This window comes from Neocloeon triangulifer, unplaced genomic scaffold (genome assembly GCF_031216515.1).
Source record: "Neocloeon triangulifer isolate White Clay Creek 2 clone unplaced genomic scaffold, ASM3121651v1 ptg000022l, whole genome shotgun sequence".
In the NCBI taxonomy this organism is placed as follows: Eukaryota; Metazoa; Arthropoda; class Insecta; order Ephemeroptera; family Baetidae; genus Neocloeon; species Neocloeon triangulifer.
The window spans coordinates 6818358-6841372 of record NW_026775562.1 but is presented as its reverse complement, the minus strand read 5'-3'; the positions used below and the strand labels follow the sequence as shown (position 1 = coordinate 6841372).

The 23015-nt window shown below is 36.3% G+C and overlaps 4 protein-coding genes across 7 annotated transcripts; 2 read left to right on the top strand and 2 right to left on the bottom strand.

Annotated features, from left to right (window-relative positions):
• The first annotated feature begins 175 nt into the window (after positions 1-175).
• Positions 176-10400, top strand: LOC132204710 (high affinity cGMP-specific 3',5'-cyclic phosphodiesterase 9A). The gene is made up of 13 exons (XM_059633367.1): positions 176-376; positions 3430-3603; positions 4049-4198; positions 4975-5023; positions 5987-6114; positions 6460-6592; positions 6652-6889; positions 6939-7113; positions 7288-7499; positions 7558-7647; positions 8507-8668; positions 8716-9054; positions 9525-10400. Exons 2-13 carry the CDS (start codon positions 3462-3464, stop codon positions 9924-9926), a joined length of 2220 nt encoding a protein of 739 aa, XP_059489350.1. The 5' UTR covers positions 176-376; positions 3430-3461; the 3' UTR covers positions 9927-10400.
• Positions 10401-12672: 2272 nt separating this feature from the next.
• Positions 12673-19866, bottom strand: LOC132204711 (calcium uptake protein 3, mitochondrial). 3 transcript variants are annotated; one of them, XM_059633368.1, is made up of 12 exons: positions 19716-19866; positions 19266-19640; positions 19053-19194; positions 18819-18977; positions 18672-18754; positions 18452-18526; positions 18298-18360; positions 17568-17779; positions 17383-17511; positions 16921-17078; positions 16688-16845; positions 12673-15604 (listed from the first exon to the last, which is right to left on the bottom strand). In XM_059633368.1, the coding sequence occupies exons 2-12, from the start codon at positions 19476-19478 to the stop codon at positions 15533-15535; spliced, it is 1464 nt and encodes a 487-aa protein (XP_059489351.1). In that variant the 5' UTR covers positions 19479-19640; positions 19716-19866; the 3' UTR covers positions 12673-15532. The 3 variants fall into 3 exon arrangements, with proteins under 3 accessions (XP_059489351.1, XP_059489352.1, XP_059489355.1); XM_059633369.1 differs by lacking the exon at positions 18298-18360; XM_059633372.1 differs by lacking the exons at positions 18298-18360; positions 18452-18526.
• Positions 19639-21774, top strand: LOC132204713 (thymidine kinase 2, mitochondrial-like). The gene is made up of 6 exons (XM_059633377.1): positions 19639-19869; positions 19921-20070; positions 20338-20569; positions 20622-20800; positions 20855-20973; positions 21062-21774. The coding sequence occupies exons 2-6, from the start codon at positions 20033-20035 to the stop codon at positions 21316-21318; spliced, it is 825 nt and encodes a 274-aa protein (XP_059489360.1). The 5' UTR covers positions 19639-19869; positions 19921-20032; the 3' UTR covers positions 21319-21774.
• On the bottom strand, positions 21606-22981 carry LOC132204714 (signal recognition particle receptor subunit beta). 2 transcript variants are annotated; one of them, XM_059633378.1, is made up of 6 exons: positions 22826-22981; positions 22672-22764; positions 22305-22468; positions 22112-22251; positions 21925-22056; positions 21606-21864 (listed from the first exon to the last, which is right to left on the bottom strand). In XM_059633378.1, the coding sequence occupies exons 2-6, from the start codon at positions 22733-22735 to the stop codon at positions 21648-21650; spliced, it is 717 nt and encodes a 238-aa protein (XP_059489361.1). In that variant the 5' UTR covers positions 22736-22764; positions 22826-22981; the 3' UTR covers positions 21606-21647. The 2 variants fall into 2 exon arrangements, with proteins under 2 accessions (XP_059489361.1, XP_059489362.1); XM_059633379.1 differs by having other exon boundaries at positions 22672-22912.
• Between the last annotated feature and the right edge of the window lie 34 nt (positions 22982-23015).

Below are 23015 nucleotides of genomic sequence, written 5' to 3'. Positions count from 1 at the left end.
AATGGTAATGATTGCAATTGAAGCTAATTGGCAATTTTTCTGCGGTCAGGAAAGCCGGTTTCTTTTGCGGTGGTGCTTATCGGAGGAAAAACCGATTGCAGAAAGTTACTGAGGTGTGAGGTGTACCGATCGGCGATTGTGGGTCGCGCCTCCTGCCAGCAGTGCTCATGCTCACTCGAGCCGGTGCGGACGCGGACCAAAGTGTTCAATGCAGCTGCCTAGGGATTGAAAATAAGGCGCAAGGTCTTTCTCTCGCTGGAATTGAACTGCAGATGGGAGAGCAGGTGTGCAATATCAGCTTGAAATTTCACCTGGGTCGAACCTCGAACCCTTCTGGCAACACCAACCCTGTATACTAGCACGCGCAGCACACTCGGTACGTAACGAGGTTAATTGACCCTGTCTATATATGCTGATTGATTTATTATGCCTGCTACTGTAATAACTCAACCAATCTTTTATTTATTTTTTATTCTCCGCAGAGGCTAATGTTTGGGATTTTTTCGTCCTGCAGGGGCGCTGCTGCTGAATTTATGTTTGAATGCCTTATTGTGCCGGGTTGAATTAAAAATTTGTCTCCCAGTTATAGGGCGCAGCTCGTTTACAATACACACACACACACACAGTAGCGAATCAATGACACCCAACAGCCGCGTGTATGTTTTGCAAAACTCTTTTATTATTATGTTTTATCTCTCGACGCTCGGCGGCTCAGAGGTGTGTTTCTTCCTCCGGCCATTCTTGCGTTTGACATTCAAATTAAAATTATGAGATGGGATTTTTTTTCTCATCAATGTTGAAGAACTAACTTTATTTTAGTGAAGAAATTGGCACCTGAGAAGACGATCATGGAAATAGAGAAAACGGGTTCGGTTCTCCTTGATGATTTTTTAAATAAAGTTGAACCCAAAAAAAAAAATAATAATAATAAAAAATTGAGTGGTGTCTTCTGCATCTGCACCACTAATAAAGGGCACAGGCCGACAAGACTTTGTCTTCGCCTGACCCTAAAAAAAAAAAAATGCTCGAACACAAAAACGGCTCTTTACTAGTTTTGGTCATATATTTCATGGGCAAGAAAAATACAAAATATTAAATTTAAAAAAACTTTTTTTACAAAAACAATTAAAGCTTATTTGAACTAACAATTAAAATTATATCAACCTATGATAATGAGCAAAAATAAAATTATGAGCTGGCTAAAGCGACAGATTGATTGAGTTGAGAGAGAGAGAGGCGATCACCCTTTAGGCTTGCGTCCCCCCAGTGGAAATACCTCCCCTTTACGAGTATCATGAACGTCAAATAATTTTCCAAAATTGATATTTCTTTAGAATTTAGGCTTTAGTGAGATGAGTATTTGGTCTCATTAAGAAGTAGAGTCTGACTGGCTTGTTCAGAAAACAAATTATATATACAGTATTTCGTGTTTATTTATCTGTCCACTTTTGTTTACATAAAAATAAATTTTACTCTGAACTTGAGTTTCCAGATTACTTAAAGAACTTGTAAATATGTTTCTTTTGTTTGATCTTATTCTTTCTTTCATTTGAACCGGTTGTAAATAAGTGGATTTTACGACAGAGACATTACAATATCACTTATGAAACTATTAAAGAGAAGGAATAATAATAATTAAAAACTATTTAAAAATAAAAAATAGGCTTTTTGGATAGAGAAAAAAACAGCACCACCAACTAGCAAAAATTTTGCTAATACTTCCGAGATAAAAAAGACCCCACCTGCCGCAAAGAGCTTTGGATTTCGGTGGGTCCAGGATAGATTTCAATTCAATTAATTTATTCTCTCGCAACGGTGTCAATATAAAAAATGGAAAAGTCACATTGGGAGAGAATTGGCAGCCAGCTCTATAAGTTTTAAACAACTTACTAAAACTCAAATAGGCCCAATTTGGAAGCAAAAGTGTTTCCAAATTAAACCTACTCTCCGAGCTGGAGCCGTAAGGGGGAAATTTTTTGCCAAAGGGTCAAATATTCTTTATATAATTTTAAACTCAGGAACCGTACAATTTTTTAACGCAGAATAGGCAGGGAATTCCACTGAACCCCGATTCGGAAAGATTTTATGTTAGATGTTAAAAATTTTCTTGAAAACACGTCACTCCAATTTTTAAGTATGTTGTTGGGGTGGTCAAGAGGCCTCGCTCACCAAATTTTCAAATAAAAATATATGGGACACTTTTCCAAGAAATCATGTGTTTCAAGATAAAAAAAAATTGGATATCTTTTCTCCTCCTATTGAGAAATTATGTATGATGTTTCAATACCAGACGTAATTTTTACGCCCGACAACATTTTTGCTGACAACTTTTGGGTAGGTCATTAAATTGCAAATTTCATTTTTGAACGCCATTTTTGCAAAGAATCATCTCCCTCAGAGATTTTTGGAGGTATAGGAATAAATGTGTAAAACAAAATTCTTGATTTTCATAATGGCATATTAATTTTGGTTTTTGAGAAACATTTAAACGAATAATTATTAAAAAAAAATCATTATTCGGTGACAGAAATTAATTTTCAAACGTAATTTAAAACACATTGATTGGGAGGAGGTGATCTTTATTTATGGTAATTATCGCGCGGCCAACCACGGGGGCGCCGAATGACGACGTCGGGCACACAATGCGCTTTCAAGAAAAAGCTTTCTGCGCTTCCTCCCTCAAAAAAGACATAAACCCTTGGTCGAATTATTGGCCCGGTTAGCTTATTACATTATTACCGCATGACATTGCCATTGCTTCCAGCACTTTTCTTATAGATTGATCGATCTGATATAGTTCAAATTTAATAACCGTTGCATCTGACCATTTCTTTTGAATTTCCACGATCACCTCCTCGAGAGTTTCAATTTCTTCAAGCAATTTCGACCTCATCGGTATGGGCCAGACACGAAGCAGAAAGTACGCCACAATGAACAGACCTGCCAAAAAAACTGTTCGCATCATAGCGCTCAGTTCAACTTCCTAGCTCGCCGAGTGCAGCAAACGGCAGGTCATCTGCCGGCTGCCCGAAGGTCCCAAAGGCCCTGCGCTTACCAAGAGTAATGAAAATAACTAATTTGAACGAAGAAAACTGGCGTGTGTTCTCGTGGAAAAAAATTGATTTTTAATGTCAAATATGACTTTCTTAAGGAGAAAATTAACAACAGCCCGTTATATATATCTTCACTCCAGGAACGTTTGCTAAGTGAGCCAACGACTTCAAAAATTAAAAACTAACCGTTTACAATTACCACGGTTTTGCCGGTTACACATTATTTTTTCTTGGTAATTAACTCTTTATTCTTTGTATGAACCAGTGAGGGATAGGTTCAATTAAATTTGTTTATTCTCTCACAAAAGGTCAAACAGATCAATATTAATTGTAAATTTTACTACGATGATTTTAAAATTATATTGGTGTGTTGCAGAAAAAACTCATTCTGATGGGCCGTGAAATCTGATGGAGCCTCTGCTCAACTCAAAGCAGCAGCAATGCTCTTTTTGTGGCATTTTTCAACAAGAAAAGAACTTTTATTTCAAAGTCGGACTCAAAGACGAGGTCCTAAGGATACCAGTCACCATTCAAAAACCTGAATTTATAGGTAAAAAGTGGAAACAATAAATTTTTATCTTTAGCCAAAACGTTTGGTCATTTTTGAATTTTAGTTTTAATTTTGTGGCTCTCGGTTTGTAGTTGTTTTACATTAAATTTTATATTTGCTATTTTGGTGTATTTTTTATATTATAAAGACATAAAATATGTATTATTTGTTTGTCGAATTTGTGGAACTACATATTTAAGATGCGAAATGGAATACGTAAGTAATGGATGATTGCCGCGACGGAGAAATTTGAACACCACCCCATTTTTGGCTTTAAAAACGTACAATTAGTTTTTATTTTTGTAGAAGAATGAAATGAAATTTGACTAAATAATGTGCCATACTTGGAGGAGACATACATACGCACAACTGAATCTAATTGACAAACAGAGAGCTGCTCGTATTCGGGTCGATATCTTTGAATATAGCGGAGAATTATTTTCAGACATGTTGCGCACCGCGGCCGAAGTTGACAACAGCGAAATTCTCAAAGTATACTCAAACCCCGGCCACCTAGTCAATATTTCACCAGATCTGCCCGCCAATTCACCAGATTCGCCATATGAGCTGCACGTGATTGCGACAAATTGCAATGGTGGGTATGCTCGGCAAATCCCAAAGCAAATTATCCTACACTATGTTTCAAGGGGAGACCCGTATTGCTCCTGATTTCATTCATCCTAAAAGTTTTGTGAACTTTGCACTAAAATATTCACTGAAATATGTCCTAAAAATTTTTTCATTGTCCCTAAATGCATTTGCCTGAAAAATATTTGTTGTAAATAATATTCCCTAAATCTTGTTTAATTTAGAAAGTAAAAATGAAAAATGCGGAAGCTAAATTATTTTTTAATTTTATTTGAGGCAATTTTCAAAAGGCCTCTATGTAACTTTTCCAAAACTGACACTTATTGGTGGTTTTAAAAAGCTATAGCTATACACAGATGATAAATGTGTCCTTATTGCCTACTATAGCCTATAGCTGAGAAGATTGTGCCGAAGACTTGTGGTGTTATGAATGCAGATTTTATTTTTGAAAAAAAAATGGTATCAAACGCTGCTCATTGTCAGCTCACAACATTATCAAGATGCACAGACTTTTTGAGTCTTCAGATACCTTCTAAAATCTCTTTCACTCCCCTCCCCCATTTTTAATTTTCAGGACAATTAGTTTAAGGACATTTTTATTGAAAAACAATGAAATGGAAAATGTAGGATACTGTTCATTATTATTTTTATCTTTAGTACAAATGAAGGAGAGTTTTAGGTTTTAGGACAAATGAATGTAGGAGCAATAACGGCGACTCGTTGCAATAAGTTTCATGCTATTAGGCTAAAATAATGTGACAAATTCATCTCTCACGTTTTCAGATATTATTCGCAGGGAATTGTGCGTCGATTTTGACGTGCTCAACAATAGGTGAGTTATATACACTTTTAAACGCTTTTATAAAAGCAATATTCACAAAAAGGCATACCTTGTATTTGGGGGGGGGGACTTAATTACATTTTTAGCTAAATTTTTTTGACGGATCTCTAACAAAAACTGGGAGCGGAATGAAATAATGTTTGAAATTTAATTTAATTCCCAAAATGAAAACTTCCTAAAACTAATTTAATTTTGTGTGTTATCGGCCCTTGAGTTTTAGCAGAGGGGATGTATAGACAATTGAAAAAAATATTATAATAATTACTAATAATAGCGTGTGTCAAACGCAGTAAGGCCTTATATAGGTGCAGCAAGCACACCTGCTGGTACAATAAAAAGATTTTTGGAAATCAACTACTTTGTTTAAAAAAAACTGTCTGCAAAGAAATCCAAAAATTTGTTGGCCAAGCGTAGAAAATGTGCAAAATAATTAAAGATTTATTTATAGTATCATGCTGAATGAAATGATACATAGCCGTTCCAATAACTCAGCGGTGGCTGCGAGAACAAAAATCCATTATTGTGTGTGCGAGCAGCAGCCTCGCGGGAACTAATACATTTCCTGTGTTCTCACCAAGTATAGTGTGGCTTCTCAATGGCCCCGGCCTGCCTGCCTTTTATTTGTGCAGTGAAATTCTCTCCCTTGACATCAATAACATCATCGGCGCCCCCCGAGAATGTCGCACGCGCGTCCAATATTTCCCCCTATATATTCGATAGAAGCACTTATTTATTGTAAACAAAAAACGTGCCGAAAAAATACATTTGACCTTTTCAATTTTGTGAGCTGCAAAAAGAAATAGTTTGTGTTGATTCCCCTTGGGGCTTTTTGACTTGGAAAAATATTTAAAAGAAATCTCTTGGATAATTGGATGCCAATTCCCTCGGGAGCCAGAGCTGTGTGTCGCAGGAAAAATATAAATCTTGGGAATTAAATATGTGGACGCTTTTCAGAATCAGTGAGCTGGAACAAATGCTGAATCCGGACAACGTGGACGTCTCGAAGGCCATTACCAGTCTGCGTAAACAAGTGGAAACTTTCCGACTCAAGCTGGAAAACTTCAAAGACCAGCAACTGCTTGGTGAGTCCACGTGACAAATTTTTGACCCTCTGCCTTTTGATGGAAAAATGTTATTAATTAATAGTTTAAATAAGTTATATTCTACATTTGTTAGAAGAATTTTGCACCCTTTTTTTTCAAAAGTTATTTTCCCCCTCCTCGAGAGATTATCATGGAAATTAATGAATCGGGCTTTTTCCTCCTTGCAGAAATTATTTTTTATTAAAAAACAACCAGTTTCGGTCACGGTCTGCGACCCTTTTTGTTTTTTTGAACAAACAATTTCTGCAACGATCGAGGAAAAAGCCCGATTAATTTATTTCCTTTATTCTACATGCTTTTATACAAATAAAATATAAAATATAGGTTCCCAAGAGCCTCACTTGACAAAGAATGAAAAGCACAACTGGATTACGCTTAAACAAACAAATCAACATAGATTTGAACGTCGCGGTGCAGAGGAGAGGCTTATTGTCTGGCACAAATTTGTCAAAATTTGGTAAATTTTTTTAATTCATTTGTACCTTTATATTATTTGACATAAATGCTAAATTTTAGTGAAATATCAGTTTCGGAAGACGTTCAATACAGACTTCGTCAAGTGAATTTTAATATTTACGAGTGGGAGGACGAAGAGTTGCTTATGCTTCTGCAGCAAATGTACTTGGACCTTGGTCTGATGTCCACTTTCGCTTTGGACCTCAGCACCTTGAGAGCCTTCCTTTTCCAAGTATATGAGAACTATAATGATGTGCCCTTCCACAACTTCCGACACTCATTCTGCGTAGCACAAATGGTGATAAATAATTTTAATTTAAGCAACCTAATGAAAGATTATTTTGCAGATGTATGCATTAATATGGGCGGCAGGCCTTCAGAAGAGAATGGGTGACCTGGAGACGCTAATGCTCATCACCTCGTGCATCTGCCACGACTTGGACCACCCTGGCTACAACAACATTTACCAGATCAACGCACGTACAGAGCTTGCCATTAGATATAATGATATCTCACCATTAGGTATGGAATTTTTATTGCAGTTCTCATAATAAATGCGGTATTCACCGTATTAAACGACAAACCGAAAACCTCTGTATAATGTAAAAGCTTCAATCAAAATTGGCACGGCCAATATTCATGCACATGAGTTGCACATCACAACAGAATTTTAATTTAGTTTTCACATCTCTACAGAAAATCACCATTGCTCAATCGCATTTCAAATCCTGTCACGGCCGGAGTGCAATATTTTCAAACGCTTCACGTTTGAGCTTTTCCGCCAGGTGCGCGAGGGCATTATTCGATGCATTCTGGCCACCGATATGGCGCGCCACAACGAGATACTTGAGCAATTCCGAGAAATAACACCCGTGTTTGACTTCAGCAACACTGCACACACTAATTTGGTAAGGTAGCTTTTCCTTTTCCACATTCTCACAACTAATAATTAAATTCCGCATAAAGCTTTCGATGGTTCTTATAAAGGTGGCTGATATCTCTAATGAAGCGCGTCCAATGGAAGTCGCAGAACCCTGGTTAGACAGGCTCTTGCAGGTAAATATAATTTATTTTTTGGAAAGAGATAATTTGATATTGCTTAAATAAAAGGACTTAAAGTAGGATTTGTGACCAAAAAATTTTACAACCTCCATACAAAAATTCCTCTTCAAAAGTATAATGAATCTATCAAGGAAGTTACTAGAAATAATAATCTTTTATATTTTCAATATTAATTGTTGAAAATAGATCAAAATTTATTGCATTAGACATGTGTAATACATCACCAATTTGTCTTTACAATTAATAGAGTTCGACTTTGGACTTTATCAAGAAATTTTATCAGAAATATTGTGATACTGTTGATACAATGAGAGTTACGAGATATAACCAAAATAATGTATGTTGTAATGACCTAGATGTGAGAGAAATCAATCAAGCTGAAAAAACCAGTAGAAAACCCAGATTTCATGATACCTAGAATATTCAATGTCTATCCGATATCTTTGAAAATCCTAGAAAATGACGAGGTTCTTGTAAAAGAAGTGAAAATCTTTGTATTAGAGAGCATCAATTTTATGACATCACGAATTTTATCGTTTGAATAATGCAATTATGTATTGTGACTAAATTTAAAAAGTTTTTTTGTCATGCCAATGTTATAATGCTTAATGAAATAAAAAATCTTGAATCCTGGTGAAAATTGGGTGGGTAAATCGTGATAAAAACTTTCCTCTGTAGAACCTCTACTACAATAATTCTCAGTAAAATTAGTATTGAATACAGCAAAATAAAACTACCCCCCCCCCCCCCAAATGGAAGTATAATTTATTATTGCAACTCTTTTATTGGCTTATGGTGTGTAGATATTACATATAGTGCACCAAATTCACCAAGAATTTATTTTGCCATTCAGGAATTTTTCACGCAGAGTGACAAAGAGAAACTTGAAGGACTGCCAGTCACGCCTTTTATGGACAGGGATAAAGTGACCAAGCCATCGTCGCAGTGCAGCTTCATTGGGCTGGTCCTGCTGCCACTTTTTGAAGCATTGGCTAATCTCCTGCCTGAGCTACACGTGCGTAAATTATTTTAGTGTTGGCCAGCTAATGTTGTTTTGTTTAGGATATGATAATTAAGCCGGTTAATATTGCCTTGGATTACTACCGGCGGCTGAATGAGGCGGCACGCGAGAGACGCAGCTTGGATCTTCAGTTGTCCGCGGACAACAGTCCACTGACGGATCAGGCCTCGTCTCCAAGCGAAACCAAAAGGAGGTCCGTCTCGGTGGACAGCAATTCGAGACAGGGTCGAGTCAGCATTCATTCTAATAGCGAGCTACTGCGTCAGATCAGCATGATAGAGGAGGCTGACGCCGCTGCTGAGGTCACAGAGGTTGACATTTGTGAAAAGACGCTGAAATTCAAAATCTCCACAGAGCACACCGTAACTTCTCTTAGGAAGGTAAAATTTTAAACAATTTAAAGAGCCTCTCCTATTGCAAAAAAATTTTACGTGGATTTTAGAATATTTTGAACATAAATTATTTCAGCATGTTTATATTTAAAACTAACCAACTAACTTGACTAAAAATAAAAAATAAAAAAATGGTAGTCACAAAGTACCTCATTCTACTCCACACAAAATTCCCTAATTAAATGATCCCAAGAATTTTAAATGCGATGCCGAAAAACCTGAAAATTTAACCCTCGAAAAGTATTTTGCGCATGAAGAACTTGTGAAGGAAATAAAAACTTTTGTACTTCAACACCAATTCTTACTATGACTTAAAACGAATTTTATACCGTTTGAATTATGCAATGTAATGTATCTTTAAAAAGTGTTATTGCTACTGCAAATTAATGCTTCAAAAAATAAAGAATATTTGAAATTGAGTAAAATGCAAAGAGTTGAAGTTGATGATCTGATTCCAGGGAAGCATGGGGACCTCTGTCAAAGTGTCTCCCTCGGAGGATGAACCAAAGTGCAGAAAGCAATCGTTTTTCTCAAAGCTGCGCTTCTTTCGTGACAAATGTCCGGAGAAAGACGTCAAGAAACCTGGCACACGACGAAAGTCTTCATCATCCTCAGAATTAAACAAGCAGTTCAGCTCGGACGGTGCCAGAGGAGGTTCAACGACCCCACAGGAAGGCGTTTTGTCATCTGGCAGTCTAGACTGCGTGCTGGCGACAGAAAAATCGCACAACAAAAAGCAGCGACGTTTCCAAAAACTCAAGACCTCCGACGGTAGTCGTAGCCCAATCAAAAGTAAAGTAGCCTCTCTGGTAGGTAGTTTTCGAAAAAACCGGCGCTCTGATAATTTGAAGACTAATTAGATTCTTAGGTGTGTCATTATGTAATCTGTTTTTTGTTAATTATATACAGTATGTTAGTGTGTCTATTTTGTACTTGTTAACAAACCGCCGAAAACTATGTATATATAGTTAAAAAAATTTGACCAAAATTTCTTTAACTGCGTTGATGTTGCCACAGTTTAAATGTCTAAATGAGACCAAAGACACTCGTGTCTCTTAATTCTTCTGGTGTAAATAATACTGCCAGTGAGAGAAAAATCATATGGTCCAATTTAATCACAGTGTCATCTTCCTCTGTAATGTGATCCACTTAAACGTTTTGAAACCTGTGAATTGAAAAAAGGCAAAAATTTTGTTTTCAAGTAGAAATAATAGTAGATGCCAAAAATTTCACTCTCAGGTTCCTCTTAGCGCAGTCCAATGACAACTATGAACCAACGTATGAGCTTCCAATATAACAATCCCTAACTAAAAATTAAAATTTGCATTAATGCAGGAGGTGAAGTTTTCATATTTTGTAAACGAAATGGCTTGAAATGAAGTTTTAGAGACATGTACCATAATTTGAATAGTAAATCAATGGTTAGAGAGGGTTATTCTTTTTTATGCCAAATGTTTGAGCTTTTCAGCTATTCATTTGTCGAGCAAGCCAGTAAAGTTAGGATTTAATATCTGTCCTGCTCAGATTTTGGTTTAAAAGGACGGCACAGTCTGTGCCCACAGTTAAAAATGTGTGCCCTGTCTTGCACATCTGCTTTGCATAATTTACATGTTGCTGGTTCTTTTGTAATGCTGAATTTGTTTAAATAGTGAGCACTGCAGGCCATCATGTTCAGTAGACAGTCTGAGCTGGGCCAGTGTTTGTCTGGGCCTTTAACCACCTGCTCCCTCCAGGGCTTTTGCCTGCTCTGGAGGTCATGCTTTTATTCGACTGCGGCTCTTCTCTTGGTTTTAATTTTCTCCTTAGCTGCGTCAAGGGTGATTCCATTTGATTTAGGAGGGCGCTTTTTAGATCCCATTTTGGCGAGGGCGTCTGCAAGCTCGTTTCCGTGGATTTTGGTGTGACTAGGAATCCACTGTAGTCTTATTTCGTAGTTTTTATTTTTTAATTTGACTAGGGCCTTCTTAGAGAGCGTTGAAGTATTTAAACCAAAAAATATTGCTATTAATTGTTTAACTTTCTGGGAGTAATCCGTGCGGTTTCTTTAAATTAATTGCCTTAGGAAAAATTATGAAGTGAAAAATGGATCCATTATTATTATCCTTTTATTGACTTATGGTGTGATACTGCGATACAATACTGTGGAGCAGGCAACTAATTTGCAATGTAGTTTGTTGAAAAAACTCAAATGTGTTAAATATTTTTCTGCGCCGCCCATTCGCCATTTCTTATCGCAACACACATGGACGGCGCAGGTAACACTGGATTTCTTCCTATGTTTTTGATTTATTTGCTAATATATTAACTAATCTACTTTTCAAAGTTGCGTTCATTAGTCTTTGTTGTCCTTAATGGACGAAAACGCGTTATGTGACATGGAATAGTGGCCGAGAGATTTATTTTTATTAATGTTTTGAGAGATCCATTTTTCAGTTCAAAATATTTTCCCAAGGCAATTGAAAGCAACAGGGCGGATTATACACATACAGAAGATTAAAAAACTATACCATCGCGTGGGAAATTTTATTTTTTAAATATAATTTTCCTCGAATATGATGCACAAATTTTAGCCTTGAAAGTACTTTCTCTCTATCGCCTGTTCCTTTTCCAAGAAAACTTTATTGACAAAGCAAGGACTGTTGGAAAAGTTACATTTTTGCTAAAGCGCCAGATATACCGATAAGCACTATAATAGCTAAATGTTACAATAATCTGCTGACGATATCACATATCAGTTTATCTTTGATCTGCATATTGAGAAAATTGTATGCCGGTAAACCATTTGCATATTTTTAGAAAAATGCTGAAAAAACCAAAAACTGTAAGGTGAACGCAGTTTGATGCAACAGGCATAAAGTTTAAGATAATATGATATTATCAATCGTACATACCTGTGATCATGGAAACTAGGTATACATCTGATGAAAAAGAAATAGACATCCTCTCTAGATTTTCTAAAAATATATTTGTGAAACAGAGAAAAATCTTTTCTCAGCTTTTATTTGTTAAAATTTGTGTATAATAATTAAGAGTCCATTTAACACAAATGTGAAGTACTATTTCTTCAATTAAAAAATTGAATATTAACATTTTTCCTACGTTTATTTTTAACTGTAACTAAAATTTAAACAGCTTTTATTGAATATATTATTTAACTATGTAAAAAAGTAACTGATGTCAAAATTAATTAGAAAAAAAGTTTTCGTTTGAAAAATAATATGACTTCCCACCTGAGCCCCTAGAATTATCTTAAAACCCAAATCGTTAGTCGTTACTGAAGTGACAGACTTTGGAGAACTTTATTTTTCGTCTAGTCAATGAATAGAGCCAAAGATGTCTGATTTGCGCTTTCATGTTCTTATATCTTGTTATCATTATTATCCAAAGTCATTCCATTCTATTGTATTTCAGAGATACTGTTCTTTGTTCAGCTTGATTGATTGTATAAACTATTTATGTCTCATAAGCCAATAAATATCAATAACAATAATAATAATTGGTATCAAAATTGAGTTATTATTGGTTGAATAATTACAGTGAATAAAATTACATTATGAACGTTGAAATACTTAAGTGTCTTTGATTTTGATAAAGAAAACAAAAAAATCAAGTCAACAATTTATTAGTAGTCAAGTCTAAATATAAGTCAACAATCGATATGGAAATTTAGTGGCATTGTGGTGTTTTGTTAACATTATATTTTATATTTTGAATATTATACAACCAGTGGATCCAAGGTCAACTGTATTATCGGCCCGAAAATGAAATACTGCGTGTTATCAACCTTTGGATTTAGCAGGCTAGACAATTGCCACTAGTGCCTTTCCCAAGTGGGATATACAATAAAACGAAGTTTTTGTATCAAAACCCCGAAAATACATTGTTATATAGTAATAGTTTTTGGTCATATTTCCAACTTAACTAACAATTTTTTTCAACATGGAAAAGCCCGATTTCTTCACTTCAATGATCATATCCTTAAGTTGAAATTTCCACCAACAATTTTTTAGACTAGATGGTAGTATATTAGAAGTTTGTTTTGGTTTTTTTAAGTCAGTTAAGTGTAATATCAATTTCAGATTCAAGGAAAGTTATACCTGGATTTTGAAAAAACTGTGCCAAACAAAGAGTGAATCCAAGTAAAATCTCCCTTAATTGTTTAATTTAACTTCCTTTTAGAATTATCAAATTACATTATTGGTAAGAAGTGCAAGTTTTGATGTACATTTGTGCGCTAAAGTGTATGATATTATATTATTTAATTTAATAATTGTTGATTTCTCTCTCATTTCTTGACTAAATTTATGACGAAAAATCTCAACAACAAAACACAGGAATCACATGATTAATCGATTACTTTAAGTACCATTGAAAAGTGTGCGCATTCCACTTGGAAATTGCTGCTGTACCTTTCCTGCTAATGAAACAATGTCTCATCAAAATCAAATAAAAAAAATTGTGCCCGCGCCCTTAGCCCTAGTCTCACGCACATCTACAACTTCTCCCTGAGCTCAGGTGAGCTCCCAACTGACTGGAAATCCGCCTACGTGACACCCATTTCTAAGGACGGCAACAAAAAAGACTTTAAAAATTACCGGCCAATTAGTATAACATCTCTCGACGGAAAACAAACTTGAAAAATTTGTGCGTGATAAACTGACAAACCACTTTGAGAGCTCCGAAGTCATCTCAAACTCACAACACGGCTTCCGCGCTTTTGCACTTGACGCCAAGAGCGGCGTCCACGTCCACGCAGTTTTCTTAGACTGGAGTAAGGCCTTTGACAGGGTGCCCCATGAGCGACTGCTGCAACGGTGCGCGGTCCAAACCGTGTGAGGTCAGTTCTTGTGTTATACAGGGCAGCGTTTTAGGGCCGCTGCTTTTGACCAACGTCCAAACGAATATTGTTCAGTACGCTGACGACTGCACCCTTTTTGCCGTCATTGAAAAAGATATTGAGGCCCTTTGTCGACCTGTGGTGCGTCAACAATGGAATGCTGCTGAACCCCAAGAAACGTAAGGCCATGGACATCACACGCGCGCAAACCTCCCTGCAGCCGGTCTATGTTATCGGCGGCAGTGCGATTCCGTACTCGTTTACGGAGCGCCTGTTGGGTGTGCACATCTTGCGTGATCTACGTTGGAACGTTCGTTGCAACTTCAAGAAGAAAAAAGCGGCGCAAATTCTCGGCTCTGCGGCCCAAAACCTACGTGGGTGCACCCCGCGCATCAAGCGGGTTGCTTACCTCGCTCTTGTAAGGCCGCACCTGCTGTACGGCACAAAGACAAACGTGGAGTAGTTGGAGCGAGTGCAGAATAGGGCGCTGCACTTCATTCACGGGCGCCACATCCCCCCGCCGGAGCAGCAAAAAATGCTATCCATCCAGCAGCAGCTCAGGTACAACCTGCTTTTTTTCAAAAAGTGCGAGAGCGGCACCACCGACTAAAACGCAAAGGCGCGCATCACCGAAGGGCACAATCTTCGTTGCGACGACCCCAAGTACCCCCGCCTCCAGCAGCCCTCTGCGCGCACCGACCTTGGCTTCGACAGTTTCTCCTTTCGCGTTGTTAAGCCTTGGAACAACCTGCCACCAGCCCTAAGACTTAGCTGTAAAAAAATTTTCCCCCCTGTGCAAATATTTCGTGTGGCAGCAGCAATTTTAGTGATTATTTTTTGTGATAAGTGAAAATTAGCTTGCGGCCCATCTCGGCGCGGACCACTCTCGAGGCCCCGCGTTTTGGCAACTTGTTTGCCAGAGGTGTTGCCGTTTCTTCACATTTTGTATTTTTTTTCTCATTTGACTTGATTTGTGAAGAATAAACAACAATAAAACGGCAACCTATAACTTTCACTTCACACACCCTTCATATTTTTTTTCTTAGATTAAAATGTTTCAATTATCAAAATTGTATTTTTGATATTTTCCTATCATTACTGCTTGTTCATGTTTGATTATTATTATATTATACATTAAAATTTATGACAGTAAAATTGCAGCAGAAAATAAACTTGAATGGTAACACTCGAGGTGGATTTCATGTAAAATAAAAACTGGGAAAACCTCGTTGCTCGTCGCAAAGAAAAAATGTTTGATTAATTTACTGCATTTATTTTTTTCAATAAAATTAAATTCTCCCCATTTTATTTTTAATTTTTTGATGAATCCTTAGTTTTTAATTTGGACATAACAAAACAAAAGCCTAGGTTTTGAATGTACCAGCAGACAGCATGTCACCCTTTGTGGTCAGTTGTTCCCAAGTTTTTTTTATTTATTATTTATTTTTTCTAGGCAATGAGGTTTGCCCGGTTTCAATTTTCCCGAAAATAAACTTCTTGGATTAAATTATCAGACCAAAGGTATTTCAACTTAAAATAAAATGGCACTCCGTGGCAAATAAATAAATAGAAGCGTTAAAAGGAAACAATACCAATAATGAAAGCACCTGGTGTCACTGGTGGGCATCTTCACATCACATACTTCATTTCTTGCTTCACACAAGACTTGAAAGCATCCCATCCCTCATTTTTCGTGTACGACTGTAGAAAAACGTTGAATTGATTTATTATCTACTCATTTCATTAAGTAAAATAAAACATAATTTGCAATTTTGCAACACAAATTTGTTCCACTTTACTTTAAAAAGTAAAATTTTGAAGAAAAAAAAATGACATTTAATTCATTTTCATCAAGTCCTAGAATGAACTGCCACCTGCTTTCAAAGTCTGTCCTTCAAGAAATTTTTCCTCCCATTGCAAGCAGCATTTTTGACAGCAATTTTAAAGTGTTTCTGATTGTTCTTTATTTCTTGATAGGCTGCCGAGTCTCTTTTCATATCAAGCGATTTATATAGCAGACATCTTTCTTTTCATTTTTAAATTTTTTGTATCGACAAAGAAGAATAACTAATAATAATATTAACTAGTAATTGAATTTGCAACATATTGCAAAAATGTGGAAAAGGAATTATAGATAGGTATAGGTGTCGTGCGTACTTACTCATCTTGATGTTGAAAATAATAATAATAAATAATAAATAAAACTCAAGAGATGAGATGATTTTAGAAGAAATTTTAGACAAGATAAAAAAAATGGCTTGCAATCTGATTGCGATTACAAACGCAAAAGCACTATTTAAAAAAAAATTTATTGCGATCGAAAAAGGAAGTCGACTGATCACATGAGATTACAGTAAGAAATTTTAATTAAGGAAGCATTAAACGCTAAATCCGGAAGAAAAACTGTCAATTTCAGGTCATTTGATGGATAAATTTTCTTGTTTTTTTAAATTAATAATAAATATTAATAATATCGCAAAAGATTGCAACATTTTGAGATCAAGATTGGTCGATTGCACAATTTTCAAATTCAGGATTGCGATCTAGAAGTTTGCAGTTCTTTATGAATAAATTGGTCAGGTATGGGTGGGAGAAGGAGTCGGTAGTTTATGGCTGGCTAATTTGTGATAATTTAATTATTGATCTTTAAATTTAGCTTAAATTTTGTCCTTTTCTCACTACATCTTTGTCTCACTGAGAATGTTTGTAAATTTTTTCACGATTAAGCCCAGGGACTGATTGAGATTAGAATTTGTGATAAAAACAATTGATTTTTAACAATACCTTGAAGCCTCTGTGGAGTCTGTCCTTCATTATGGCAATGAACTCTCTGTAACTTAGCTGGCCATCCCCATCTTCGTCAAAAATCTGGAAGACGGTGTGAACCAGGTGCCGACTCAGACTTGTTCCAGTACAGAGCTTAACGGCTCGATGAAATTCATCTTGAAATATTTTAATTATAAAAATAATGCATGGAGATAATTATAAACAATAATCTAGTCTCCAATAGAAAGTACCTTGAGAAATCGGATGGTCGGCTAGCGTGTACATGCGCATGGCAATACTAAAATCCTCTAAGTTGTTTAAGAACTGACAAAAGACTTTAAATTCATTGAAGGAAATTCCCTGCTCGAGTTTAATTCGGTCAAGGAGCCGATCCAGATACATGTCATACCTTAAATGAATAAAAGTTTATTTCACATGACACAGTTGAAACCGTTAAAATTATTATGAAAGAAAACAGGCTTTGACATTGTTGATAAAAAATATTTAGAAAAAAACGGCTTTATCAGTTTTGATCATGTAGTTTTTCAATTTTTAAGATTTAATTGGCATTTTATCTTTCCTATATGAAACACGGTTGCAGACTGCAACTTTAAGTGGTAGAGCCGTTTACTTTTTAAACGAAAATCATTTTTTCAACAAGGACAATCAAGTGCCCATTTCTTCAATATTCAAATTATTATTTTAATTCTTACTGGTCTGCACTTAAATATGTGTATCTCAAAAGGATTCTGGCAAAATCGACTTCTGAAATTGTATTGAGACCCTTTGAGAATTCGTGGAATTCCAACTCAAGAACCTCTGTTTGCAGGTTTTCCATGAATCTGTAAGATAAAATAAAATATAAATTTGAAAAAATCTGAAATAACATTATTACTACTTTTGGAATCCTTCGTACTGGAGATCGTCAGAGCCCTTACGGCCAAAAAAATGGAGAAGCAGTGTTGTATCAACAGCGTGGCGCCGCTGCAGACCTTGTTCGTCATCTACAAACTGATCTAGCGGATTCTTTGAAACTCCCTCCGGCTCTTCCTCTCCATCCGCCCCAAGTCCGCGCTTGTCACGCCAAGTGTGGCTGAAGATGTTTTCCATCTAAAAAATATGATCTTAATTATTGAAAGCAGGAATATTTGTTTGCTAACTGGTTTAATGAACAGAAGGTACAAATCTGAAAATTTCAGTTGAGTCACACGAAGGCATAAGCATCACAATATTGTTCATCAGCGGTTTGCGCTATTTACAAAAAGCTGAAATTTTAAATATTCTCACAAGGGAAATGTTCCAAAAATTTAAAAATTTGATAACTTCATTAAATTTAGAATAAAAATGGCAAAATAATACAATACAGATTAGAAGTGCAAAGTATTAAAGAATTTAATTTTTGGTCAGATGAAATTGAGAAGATTTAAGAATTCGGCATATTCCAGTTTTTAAAAGTAGAAAAATAAACATATCAAGAATAATGCATTTTAATTCAGTTTCTCTTCATTTCCACTGGAAATTATTGAGCAAGCAAATTAAACAGATGTTGTTAATGAATTATAAAATAAAGGCAAACACGAAGCAGGCTATTAAGGGTATAACACACTGCGGTCCACAACCTGACTTACTCTAGTTAAGGGTTGTCGTTTAACGACCCCCTTGAGTGCGTGCTCGGAAATCAATCCCTTCAGCTGAAAATTAAGTGCTACAATACAAAACTGTGCATATGTGACCCAGCCAGCAAAGAGCTCATTTTTGCATTTGGTGGCAAGAGAAACTCACAGCATGCCTTGTATTGGGATCGTCCCTGAACTCCAGCATCAAATCAGAAATTGTGCCAGCCAAAATTCCCCGGATCTACAGTGTTCAAATACATCTTGATTCATAAAATAATAAAATTAAAGTGCACTAAAGTCCATCCTTATCTACTAACAGCTAGATAAATTAAATATGTATGTGAGGATAATATATGAAGTTTTTAGACGAAAAAACATTAACTCACGACTAGAAATTCAGTTTTGTCAACTCGCTCATTTCCATCAGTGTCGAACATGTTAAAAGCAATCCGAAAACCAGTTTTGGGCTCTGCGAAAAATCAATAGAATAGTCAATTTACACGAGGCAATAAAAAATTCAGCTGAAGCTTTACTTGTTAAAATGGAGAGAAGAAACAGGTACTCGGTGTAAGAGATTATTCCTTTGTCTCTTAAATTTCGGAACATGTGACTTGACCCTTTCTTTAAGGGTGGTGTGCTGCTTCGAAACGCCTCTAATTCTTTTTCTGTCAAAACTCTTCTCTTAAGACGAGCTGAATATTTTAATATAACATAATATATAATTATTGAAACTATGTTGACGCTACGTATTTCCTAAATTTTCTTACGTCTAGGCTCACTTTCGACGACACTGTCGAGAAAGTCCTGTGGAGTCATGTAAAGCTGACTGTTGTACTCAACCGACGAGAACTTGATAAACCGTCTTTCCCTGGAGGTCAACTTGACTGCTTTGGCTAGCTCCTCGTCTTTCTACAATATTTACATATAACATTAAGTATATAGAAAATATAAATATACAAATGAAAATAATTATTACTCACCCTTCTTTGCTTCAGAGCGTGAACTGTGGTAAGTTCATGGTAGGTTTTGGCGGCGAAAAAGGTGGCGCCGGCACTTAAGATAATAGCCAGCGACGGCCGGAGAGCTTTCCAGTGACCTCGCAAGGTCGAGGTGGTTAGACATCGTGTAGGTGTCAACCTGCACCCTGCCGAATGCCTAAAGAGCCGAACTAGTGTTGTTGTGACCGCGGCCATCCCTTCTCACCTACCCTGTCCCTTCTTGCTCGCCTCAAGCCAATAAGAATCACGGAGCGATGAGCGCACCCGCAGCAAGGAGCTCCTTTGAGGGCATTTTCCAAGAAGCCCAAGGAGGTACAATACAATCCCTATATTCAGCCCTCCTTGGTTTAAGCCGAGCTAAAATACATAAACAAAATATAACGTGGAGATAACGATTTTGACCAAACTTTCGAAAATTTCCGCTAAACTTACTCGCGAAAAGAGAATCGATTAATATTTGATAATGCAATGAAATAATTAAATTCGTGTATTTATCTAAAATAAAACATTAAATCGACCGGATTGACTTGTTGGGATATGGAATTAACGAACAACGAACACCAATTGCGACAGCCGAAATACACCAGTGAGTGTAAACAACAGTGTAAATAGCATTTTCTATAATACCCTTGTTTAGAGGAGATTGGATAATTATAGAAGCTGCGCGGACGGATTACTGCTAGAATTGAATGGAATTATTGCGCTTTTTTTGCCGTCAAAGGAAAGTGTTTTAACGTCAATATGCACTGATGCTTACCAGCATACAGAAGAACGTCGCCTTAAAAAGGTATTTTCAATTATTTATTTTCCAAAGTTTGTTGGTTTTTTTTGTATAATACCATTTTTTACAAACAAAAAATCCCGCCAAAATTATTCTTTCATCTGTATTATAATAAAATCCACTCAATTTGCAAATTTTTACTCATTTTATCAATGCAAAATGCGCAAGTAATATACAGGATTTATTAATTATTGCTGTTTTTTATCATTACTTATCTCTATAGAAGTTCAATGATTTAATTTTTTAACAATATTCATATTATATAAATTTCAGGCTCGCCGGTTCGGCCGTTACTGCACTAATAAGTAGAGAGCGGAAGCATTCTTCTCTTCCAGTTTCTTCTTGGGCACCGTACTTGATTTGTAATTCAAAGGTCATGTACAAAGGCAGGAACAGCTACAGTGCACCCCGACCTTACAGGGTCTCTGTGGAAGGAAACATAGGCAGTGGAAAATCAACCTTTCTTTCGTATTTCCAACGATTTGCAGCCGTAGAAACTTATCTTGTAAGAAATTTTTAATTGTAGTGGTCAAATCGAAATAACACTTTTAATACAGGAACCGTTGGACACTTGGAGAGATGTGCAGGGTCACAATGTCCTTGACCTTCTGTATTGCGATTTACAGAAATGGAACTTAACATTCCAACATATGGTACAACTCAGCAGGGTGAACATCCAGACTTCCGACTCAAAAAAAAGGGTACAAATTTTCGAGAGGTGTGTCCAGAACAACAGGTACTTTTGAATTTCCAATTGTTTTCAAAACTAACTATAACTTTCAATCTTAAGGTTTTGTTTTGGAGAAATGGCATATAAAGAGGGATTGCTGTCTGGTGTAGAGTATGCTATCTTTGACAAGTGGTACTCGTGGATCAGCAACAACACAGACATTGGACTAGACCTAATTGGCAAGTTTAAAAATTTTTTATTCAAAGTTTAGCAAAACTCTCCTGCTCTTTAGAAGTAAGAAATGTGATTTACTCTTAACTTCTTCAGTCTACCTGAGGACAAATCCGAACACAGTGTACCAACGACTTCTACAGCGATCTAGAAAAGAGGAACTGTCAGTGTCCTTGGAGTACTTGCAGAGGGTTCATGAAGCACATGATAACTGGCTGCTGCATGGTACTCCGGCCAAAGCTCCAGCGCCTGTGCTTGTATTGGATGCAAACTCAAATTTGGACGCCTTGTACAAACAATATGAGCACAACCAAGAGGTCATTTTAGGCCGCAGACACACCTTGTCGAACTGATTAGACTAAAATAAGATTTTTTACAAATTAAATGTAATTTGATGGATGGCCTTTTTATTTTTCTAGATGTAAAGAGAATTTTTTTAACAAATTTGCTTGCATTCAAAAGCTTTAGCAATAATTGCAGCACAGGAAACACTCACGGTATGATATTGACAGGCATTTTATGAAAAATATCCATTAATCACCATAGATTAATCTAGATTTGTGTTCTTTTGATGCATATTTCAAAGTATTGTTAGACGTAGAAGACTATTATGTCTAATATTATTGATGTAGACAAAGACTTGAATAAAAGTTTTTAATTTTGCAAAAAACTTACAATATAATTAACCAGCAATGTTTTCCAGCCAAATTTCTACTTGCTTATAATCAATAGAGTCTTTCGAAGCTGAATTGAAGAGAGATGTTTCGGCAAAGTTGACTCTAATTTTGTTGAGCTGCTCAAATTCAAAATCTTTATCCTCTCCACCCAAAGAGATAACTTTTTCTGCAGAGTTGTCTAAATTGGCCAGCCGGTTATGTTTCGTCTTGCGTAAGGTATTCCTAAATTATTTAATTAATTCAAAGTTTTTCAAAATGAATAATAAAGAAAAAGAAACTTACAGTTCCTTTTCCAACAACTTCTTCACTGCACTGCTGCCCTTGGCCATGGTCTGGTCCTGCTTGTTACAAACAATCAGAAACCACGGCGAGGAGGATGCAACAACTTGATCAGTCAGTAGGCTGTACAAGTACCTGAAATTATTAGCATGAATATTTTTGTAATTTCATAAAAAAAAAATATCCTTACTCAGCCACATCTCTGATGTTGGATTGCAAAGTGGAGGAGTCAACAATGAAGGCAATTCCTCGGGCATTTTGTTTGTGTTGGTCGAAAAATTTTCCTCTCACTCTTTCGTGACCAGGGATATCAATGATTTTGAGAGTAGCCTGTACATACAATTTCAGTTTTATATTTTAATCTACAAAATCTTTCTCTAAACCTTGTTGTTGGCAAAATCTCCAATGTTTTCCTTGACGGAAGTATAGGTGTCGACAAACTTGTTGTGGACTAGGTGGCTGAACAGGAGCGTCTTTCCGCTATCGTTGAGACCGACCATGAGAATTCCAGATCTGGATGCACGTCTTCGTTGCCAAAATACAAGCGCTTAAATGTAAAATATTTAAATTAAATTCAGGAATTTATTACTATGTGTCAGGTTAGAATTTGAAACGCAAGGGGGAATAGGAATATCATAAATTTAACATTTTAGGCAGATGCCCATTTTCATTTTTTTTTTTATAAATTTTAATAACTTATGGAATTTAAATAAAAACAGAAATTATTATACATATAGAAATTTGTGTTACCAGCTGTGAGGATGATGACCACTATGGCAACCAAAATGCTAAGAATTTGAGGGGAAATAGCCATGATTTCTCAGCTCGTATTCTTGAACAACACTATTAAGAATTATCTCGTTAAAGAAGGAATTCAAAACACTGGAAAAGTATAGGGAATCACGTTAAATTAATGCGACGGCCTCTCCGATCCGATGGCTACAGAGAAAGCTACGGCGGCACACATGGAACACACCGCACGGCTAACCGCACGGCCAGCAACCAACAAAATTACCAATGATCAACAGAAGTAACAACACAACGAATTTGACTCCACCGCTACGGTCGAAGATCTCTGATTGGCTGTCGGCGTG

Excerpts from the sequence above, each read along its gene's own strand:
- LOC132204710 (XM_059633367.1), top strand. The coding sequence starts at position 3,462 with ATGGAGCCTCTGCTCAACTCAAAGCAGCAGCAATGCTCTTTTTGTGGC. Across the intron at positions 5,024-5,986 it reads TTTGACGTGCTCAACAATAG|AATCAGTGAGCTGGAACAAA; the intron begins GTGAGTTATATA and ends GACGCTTTTCAG. Across the intron at positions 6,115-6,459 it reads CAAAGACCAGCAACTGCTTG|GTTCCCAAGAGCCTCACTTG; the intron begins GTGAGTCCACGT and ends TATAAAATATAG.
- LOC132204711 (XM_059633368.1), bottom strand. The coding sequence starts at position 19,478 with ATGGCCGCGGTCACAACAACACTAGTTCGGCTCTTTAGGCATTCGGCA. Across the intron at positions 19,195-19,265 it reads ACGCTCTGAAGCAAAGAAGG|AAAGACGAGGAGCTAGCCAA; the intron begins GTGAGTAATAAT and ends TAAATATTGTAG. Across the intron at positions 18,527-18,671 it reads ACAAAACTGAATTTCTAGTC|ATCCGGGGAATTTTGGCTGG; the intron begins GTGAGTTAATGT and ends TGAACACTGTAG.
- LOC132204713 (XM_059633377.1), top strand. The coding sequence starts at position 20,033 with ATGCTTACCAGCATACAGAAGAACGTCGCCTTAAAAAG. Across the intron at positions 20,071-20,337 it reads AAGAACGTCGCCTTAAAAAG|GCTCGCCGGTTCGGCCGTTA; the intron begins GTATTTTCAATT and ends TATAAATTTCAG. Across the intron at positions 20,570-20,621 it reads CAGCCGTAGAAACTTATCTT|GAACCGTTGGACACTTGGAG; the intron begins GTAAGAAATTTT and ends CTTTTAATACAG.
- LOC132204714 (XM_059633378.1), bottom strand. The coding sequence starts at position 22,735 with ATGGCTATTTCCCCTCAAATTCTTAGCATTTTGGTTGCCATAGTGGTC. Across the intron at positions 22,469-22,671 it reads GGTCATCATCCTCACAGCTG|CGCTTGTATTTTGGCAACGA; the intron begins GTAACACAAATT and ends TTTACATTTAAG. Across the intron at positions 21,865-21,924 it reads AAGTTGTTGGAAAAGGAACT|GAATACCTTACGCAAGACGA; the intron begins GTAAGTTTCTTT and ends TAAATAATTTAG.